Source organism: Cherax quadricarinatus, chromosome 10, assembly GCF_038502225.1.
Source record: "Cherax quadricarinatus isolate ZL_2023a chromosome 10, ASM3850222v1, whole genome shotgun sequence".
NCBI classification, from domain to species: domain Eukaryota; kingdom Metazoa; phylum Arthropoda; class Malacostraca; order Decapoda; family Parastacidae; genus Cherax; species Cherax quadricarinatus.
In genome coordinates this window covers 3,818,513-3,826,824 of record NC_091301.1, presented here as the reverse complement: position 1 = coordinate 3,826,824, position 8,312 = coordinate 3,818,513, and the positions used below count along the sequence as shown (strand labels likewise).

At 37.1% G+C, this 8,312-nt stretch overlaps 1 protein-coding gene across 1 annotated transcript in view; it reads left to right on the top strand.

The window, feature by feature from the left end:
- Positions 1-7,555, top strand: part of LOC128687895 (aldo-keto reductase family 1 member B1) — a 33,306-nt gene extending 25,751 nt beyond the window's left edge. The window contains exons 7-9 of the mRNA XM_053775469.2: positions 1,784-1,849; positions 2,541-2,623; positions 7,255-7,555. Of these exons, the coding sequence (XP_053631444.1) occupies positions 1,784-1,849; positions 2,541-2,623; positions 7,255-7,297 (192 nt within the window). The 3' untranslated portion in view covers positions 7,298-7,555. The remainder of the gene's footprint in view (positions 1-1,783; positions 1,850-2,540; positions 2,624-7,254) is intronic.
- Positions 7,556-8,312: the final 757 nt, after the last annotated feature.

Genomic DNA, 8,312 nt, shown 5'->3' with positions numbered 1-8,312 from the left:
GTGTACAGGTGTACCTTAATTTTGGTTATAGAATGTAGGAAGAACACAAGACACAGATGGAGAGACAGAGGGGGAGGATAAAGAGAGAGGGACAAAGATAGACACAGAGGGGTATGTCCTATGAGGAGAGGTTAAGGGAAATAGACCTGACAACATTGGAGGACAGGAGGGATAGGGGAAATGCAACATGTACAGTACTAAGAGGCATTGATAAGGTTGATAGGAACAGGATGTTTTGGAGATGGGACACCACAAGGGGTCACAACTGGAGGTTTAAGACTCGGATGAGTCGCAGGGATGTTGGGAAGTACATTTCTTCAGTTAGAGATGTCAGGAAGTGGAACAATCTGGAGTGTGATGTAGTGGAGGCAGGATCCAAACTTAGCTTTAAGAAGAGAAATGATAAAGCTCATGGAGCAGGGAGTGTGTGGACCTAGTAGTGACCAGTGAAGAGGTGGGACCAGGAGCTGTGACTCAACCCCTGCAACCATAATTAGGTGAGTACGTATTAAAGTAATAAATGTACTGAATTGGTATGGTAAACCTCTTGGAGTGCAATTTTCTTGAAACATTTCAAAAAGGTGCAAATAAATTTGGTAATTTGGGTAAGCCTTTGCATCATGGAATGTACAATCATAAAAGATTTGTATTAGTTAATGTGCATAATGTTGGCAAAATACACTAATTTGCATGGCAATAAGCTGCTCATAAAATTTGGTAATAAATGCTATAGAATTTCTTTGCCTGATCCAATTTGGCCTTTGGGGCTTGAATGTTTAGTGGCTATTCCTTCTTGTTTTCTGGATATTAAGAGTGGCACTCGAGGAATACTAGAATCACCATAATAGGTCCTGTTATGGTGATGAAAGTGAAAGTGCTTGTTGCAACTGCTTAGTGGTGCACAAATGATGGACACAGCCTGAGAGTTTGGTGTAAATGAATTGACCATTTATACAATTAGAAACTGAGAAAGAGTTTGTCCAGCAAGTAAGTTTTTACCTGCTTAAGAGAATGCCAGAGGTCATTAAACTTGAGGAAAAAGTTATTGCACGAGTGGATTGAGGGAATAACTACCCAAAATAGGGCTACCCTCAGTGCTCAGATAATGAGGGACAAAGTCCTGTCTTTCTGTAAAACTGGGCGAGACTGAAGGAGAGCTTTCAATACAATGAAAGTTTGTGCTGGATGGTTTGAATTGAAAGAAGTGCAGTCAACTACAGTAGGTAAAGCTTTCAGGCAAGAGTGAATTAGGTGATATTCTTGACTACATCCATCTCTCTCCTAAAGGGAGAAATCTTCATGCCAGTGAGGGGCTCTTGACCCAAGGAAGTGGACCTTCCTCCCCTTGGATCTACCCCGACTACCTCCTGTTCCCCGTGTGATGTTTTACCTCCCCTAAATGTTTAGCACTTCCTTCTAATTAAAATACATCCACTTCAGCCCAGTAGGCTACAGGTAATGACTAACCAAATGCGAGGTAAATCATGCCATTATAGTTTTTTTTTACTACCTAGTCCAGTAGTAAAAAGAATATGGGGTGGGGGTTGACTTTTAGTTGCTTGGAACATTACTTATTCCATATTCCACAGGCCCTTCATGTAAGGTGATTGTGTTGTATGCTAATATTCATAGACTGGACTAGGAAGGCTTATTATATCATTTAATACATTGCAAATAATTTTTTTTTTTAATAATAAATAAATGTAAGTAGTAAATTTTTACCTATCATATATATTATAACACTTGCAAAATGCAGTTTCAGAAAGAAGCATTTTCATTTCAGATCCAACGCAATGTCATTGTCATCCCCAAATCTGTTACCAAGTCTAACATAGAATCTAACATCCAGGTATGTTTTTAAGTCTGTTCATGAATGGAAATTGAAATATTTAAAACTGCAGGGAGTATTGTTCTGGCTAGTTGCAAAATGAAATGTGGGTAGTAGCATAAATAGAAACATGTACAAAAGTTAATGAGAAAAATGGCAAAATAGTTTGTTAGGATGTTTGCTAAGTAATTTTTAGGTTTTGTTAACTTCAGAAAATGGACAATTTTTGTTCAGTTTTGAATGCATAATTTTTTTCTTACTGAAGATTGGGAGAAGTGCATGGATTGGAATAAATTTGGTTTGGGTGGTGCACAAGCTAATAAAGGTTAAGACATCTCTGCTGTAGGGATCTCCAGGAACACTTTTAGGGAAGTCCTTTGACATTATTAGGCTTTAAATGTTTGCTGATCATTTTTAACTTTGGTATAATTATGTTCACATTAAACATTTTATGTTCATAACCTAAATTTTACCTATCTTTCCTACTGTGGTATATCGATAATTTATATTGGTATGAGTGCTGTGTAACCTACATAGTGTTCTGTAAGTATCACTGCTATTACTATCCTTGCAGTGACTTTCAGTTCGTGTATTTCTTCTTGTATACTATTGTATATAACTACACTCTTGAATGAAAATTCAAATAAAAAATGTAAACATTTGTAGAAACAATTCATTAAGGTTATATAACAGATTATAAATTTCCTAACAGGTGTTTGACTTCAACATAACTGATGAAGGCATGAAAATCCTCGATAGTTTTGATTGCAATGGTCGTTTTCTCCACCTCAATGCGTAAGTTTTTGAAGAATTTTTGTTGTGTCAGTGGCATCTAGTGACAGAAAATCTTAACATTATCAGATTTATAGAATTTTTTTTTCTTTCTGCTCAAATTTTTCAGACTTGCTTTTAGTGGCAAGTTATGAATATAGTAGTATTAAAAGGGGTGCTAACAAATCAACCTTGCTGTTTATATAAAACAAAGATTATTTAAAAAACTTCCTATATTTATTGAAATAGAAGCCTACTATCTTAATGAAATCAGCAGGACTCCTTTGGTATTGAATCATATTTGAGCATGTAATATATTGCCTGTGTTAGATCTAGTAAGTATATAGAGTAGTTTAGTTAGAATGGTTATCCATTGCATTGATATTTAGCCTCATGACTTTGCTTCTGTATTCGCTTAAATTTTCTCCTCCCTTTAAGGCAGGAGTTTTCCAACCTGGGGTGCATGCACCACCCGGGGAATGCAAGGTGGCATTTCAGGGGGTGAAACAGTCTCCTAATGAAAAACACAATTCCATTTTTACCAAAAAGTTTCCTAATTTCTCAATTTATACAGTGGAACCTCTACTTGCGAGTTTAATCCATTCCATGACCTTGCTCGCAATTGGATTTGCTCGTTTGCAGAGTCAGTTTTCCTCATTTAAATTAATTGAAATGCAATTAATCCATTCCAGTGGAATTCTGTACTTCAATAATTTCACCAATATCAATTCTACGGCTTATTTATCTATCTCACTTCATCTAATATGACATAAACAATATAAATAACACAGAAACCTGATATATACTCTAAAATGAGTAAAATGTCATTCGTGTAGTGGTATGGGTGGTGTCGGCAGTCGACAAGAGTTTGTCTGGAGACAGGACAACATACTCCTTGAATATTTCGCTATCATCAACTCTTTGGCTTATTTATCTATCACAGTTTGTCTAATATGAAATAATAAACAATATAAATCACATAGAAACCTGATATATACTCTAGAATGAATAAAATATGTCATTATGTAACAGGTGGAGGCAGCCACAACCGCTCCCTCTTTGTTGTGGTAAACACTGCCATCTAGTGACAGCCTTTTGAAGCAGTCTTATTATAATTATTATATGTAGTACATTATTATATATGTATTATTATTATACATATTATTATTATACGCATTATTGTTATTATACGTATTATTATTGTTATACGTATTATTATTATTATTATTATTATTATATAAATAATTTGTAATTTTTATTCACACAAAAAATATAAGATTTACTGATATTTCTTATTGCAATAATTGTATAAATAATGTCAACCCATTCACGACTGCATATTGGAATGGACAGTGACGTAATTTGTTTACTCTTAAACATAGCCAAGCAATGGACCATTTCTCCTACGTTGAGCTCAGTTTTAAGGTACTTTTCGTTGTGAAAGCAATCAAAATCATATCTATTTCTGTAATATATCTTCCATTCTATCAAATGAGACCAAAAAAAACGAGAATACAACCATAAAAACCATACGAATATACTGCTAAGGAATGGCTAATTGCTGAGAAGTGAACTCCATTATTTATGCATAGATTTCTTTCATTTTTGGTGTACGTTAAGATGCATCTTTCCATCATACATTGCCCAAGTTTCAATAATATAGTCCAACAAACAAATGAGATACAATTCCCGAGATCAAGAGCAAAAGCCCCTCACCAGTGTCAAGGAACCTGTCTGAGGTCTGCTCGCTTATGGAAATTTTGCTCACGTATGGAAGCAAAAAATCGACCCATCGACTTCTTGTATTTGGAAAAACTCGCACGTGGACACGCTCGCAAGTAGAGGTTCCACTGTACAGTGGTCCCTCAATTATCGTCCATAATCAGTTCCTGGAAGTGGGACTGTTATCGAAATAGACGATTTTCGAATCAATTTTCCCCATAAGAAATAATGTAAATACAATTAATCTGTTCCTGACACCCAGAAGTATTAAAACAAAAAAAAAATTTATATGAAATATAGATGTAGTACATAAACAATACAATGGCACATGATGAATGAAACATTAACAGAATAACACTTACCTTTATTGGTGATTCTTTGTAGTGTATGGAAGACTGGAGAAGGAGAGAGATTGGATTATTTACTGTTTGGAAGGGGAATCCCCTTCCATCAACACCTCAGGTACCAAGTGCTTTTCTGGGGTTACTTCTCTTCTCTCTTTGTTAATGCCTCTAGGACCAGCTTGAGTCACTGGAGTCCTGTCTCGCAAAAAAGACTGTCCAGAGAGCTCTGTTTCTGGCATCTCTTTAAAACTTCCCTAAAATGGCCAAGACTGTCACTGTACAAGTTGCTGATATGGCTTGCAACATCCTTCTCAGGGTGATGTTTCTCCATAAATCTTTCCATCCTACCCCACATTTCAAAAATTTCCTTAATTTCTGAAGAAGGCACCTTCTTCCATCTCTTTCTCCTCTGCAGCAAGATTCTGAGCTGCAATCTGTTGCTCTTCCTGCTGAAACTCTTGCAGCTCCTCAGTGGTTAGCTCTTCGTTGTGGTCCTCCACCAACTCTTCCACATCCTCCAAACTCACATCCAACCCCATGGAACTCCCCAGTTCCACAATAGAGTTCACAACTGTCATAGGCTCATCAGGGTCAGCCCCAAACCCTTGAAAATCCCTCTTGTGGACACAATCTGGCCACAGTTTTCTCCAAGCAGGGTTCAAAGTCCTTGTAGTCACTCCCTCCCAAGCCTTACCTGTAAGGGTTATGCAATGGAGAATACTGAAGTGTTCTTTCCAAAAATCTCTTAGGGTCAAGTGAGTGTCTGAGGTCACATTAAAGCACCTTTCAAACATTGCTCTGGTGTAGTTTTTTTTAAAGTTTGAAATGACTTGCTGGTCCATGGGCTGGAGGAGAGGAGTGGTATTCGGGGGCAAGAACTTTACTGTGATGAATCCAAACTCCTTCAGAATTAGGTCATCCAAGTTTGGAGGATGAGAAGGTGCATTGTCCATTACTAGGAGGCACTTGAGATCCAATTTCTTTTCCAGGAGGTAATTCTTCACACTAGGGCCAAACACTTCATTGAACCACTCGACAAAAATGTCCCTTGTGACCCATGCCTTATTAGATCTCCAAAACATACACAATTTACTCTTCATAACATTGTTTTTCTTGAACACTGGGATTTTCAGAATGGTACACTAGTAACGGCTTCACTTTGAAATCCCCACTAGCATTAGCAGAGTACATGAGCGTCAGCCTGTCTTTCATAGGCTTGTGTCCTGGCAGTGCCTTTTCTTCCTGAGTAATGTAGGTCCTCTTTGGCATTTTCTTCCAAAAGAGGCCTGTTTCGTCACAATTGAACACTTGTTCAGGTTTCAGTCCTTCAGCCTCTATGTACTCCTTGAATTCCGGCACATATTTTTCAGCCACTTTTTGGTCCGAACTGGCAGCCTCGCCATGCCTTATCACACTGTGTATGCCAGTACGCTTCTTAAATCTCTCAAACCAGCCTTTGCTGGCCTTAAATTCACTCACATCACCACTAGTTGCAGGCAATTTCTTTACCAAATCATCATGCAACTGCACTAAAATCAATGAAATATTATGAAATATTTCGTATGAACACGTGAGGGGACCGTCGCTCACTGGTAAACAATGACACACTGGCTGGGAAGGGAGGCTGAGGTAGCTGGGCCGTGAGTACGTGTCCAGGACGAAAGACAATTAGCGAATTAACGGACCATTTGCAAGGCAGTGTTTAAACGAAATAACGGGACTACTGTATTTCCGAAATGGACGACTTTCAGGCTGGATGACTATTGAGGGACCATTGTATTTGCATTTTATCCATGTGCGTCGTAAGACGCGACTAAAATGCCGGGGGCAAGGAGCTAGTAACCCCTTGTGTATATATTACTAAATGTAAAAGAAAAAACTTTAATTTTTCCTTTTGGCCCAACCCGCCTTGGTGGGATACGGCTGGTGCGTGAAAGCTTATTTTTTGAGTTGAATTTGTTCACCCGCAGTACTGTATTTAGTTCAGTTTGTGAGTCAAATTTCTAATTTTTGAAATCAGATGTGATATTACTTTTGTTGGGGGTGCAACATTAATCAAACATTTCCTAGGGGTGTGGAGTATAGAAAAGGTTGGGAACCCCTGCTTTTAAGGGGATTGTCTTTGATATGCTGGAGTAATCTCAATTTAAGGCTTTTAGTTGTTTGCTTCCTTGGATTAAATCTTGTAACATGCAGTGCATGCTACGGGATTTTTTTTATACTGCACACACTGACCACTCGGACCAATTCTCTCATAGGCCTACCAGCTTTCTCCACAAGATTGGAGGTCCCTAGAATTTTCGTATAGTATTACGGGACTGACACTGGCTTGCAAGCTGTAGTATTACGGGACTGACAGTGAAAGGGTCAAGTGTGTTGATCTAAGATAAATTATGTAGAATTAAGTTAACATGCCGAAATTAGCATAATATAAGGTTTTAGTGCAAAATTTTTTTGTATACTACCATGTTAATTCACAAGAATGTATATCATTGCATAAATGAAAAATTGAAGAGTTTCAACCTTTTTGATTGTCAGAAATGCCCAGAACATGCTTACATATTCAAATGTGTATTCTTTTTCTCTTAGGGTGAAGGATCACAAATACTGGCCATTTAACACAGAGTTCTAAAGCAAGACACATTGAAGAGAAATCAGCATACTGTTTTTCATCATATTAAGGAATTGTTAAATATGGATATTTGCAAAGGATGCAGCAAAAACTAATAGGTTTTAGTCATAAATATTACATGCATTTCCAAATTATATTAAGTTTTTCTTTAATTTCATATTCTGTTGGTAAGATAGTTTTATAATTTGTGGAATAAGAGAATGTACTTATAATCTGTTGATATTCAAGCTTTATTTCCAGTAAATATTTTCAACAACATGTGGCTTTTTATTCATTATTTTTAATAATTTAGTGTTACTATTTAAACAAATTAAATAAAAGTATATGATGTGAATGTATATATTTTAACAGTTTTTGCACTTCTTAAAATATTATGTAAACAAATTAGCCTTTGTGCGCTTCTTTTTGATTGTATAATATGTAAACAAACTTATTCCCCATGACATTGTCAAAGTTAAAGTATTTCTAGTAGCCTTGAGATTATACCTAAAAAAAAATTGCAAAATATCAAATTTTAGTGATCTAGGATAACCTTAAATACATCTTTGTAGTGTCATAGCTGTATAGTACAGATTTGCAATATTTGCCTCAAGTAACTCAGAGCTATCAGAGCAGTGCTGTATACTAATTTTTTTTTTTTAACACATCGGCCGATTCCCACCATGGCAGGGTGGCCAAAAAAAAAACTTCTATCATTCACTTCATCACTCTTGCCAGAGGCATGCTTACACTACAGTGATAAAACTGGAACTTTAACACCCCTCCTTCAGAGTGCAGACACTACACTTCCCATCTCCAGGACTCCAATCTGGCCTGCTGGTTTCCCTGAATCCCTTCATAAATGTTACTTTGTTCACACTCCAATAGCATGTCAAGTATTAAAAACCATTTCTCCATTCACTCCTATCAAATTTGCTCACGCATGCTTGCTGGAAGTCCAAGCCCCTCGCGCACAAAACCACCTTTACCCCCTCCCTCCAACCTTTCCTAGGCTGACCCCTACTCCACCTTCTCT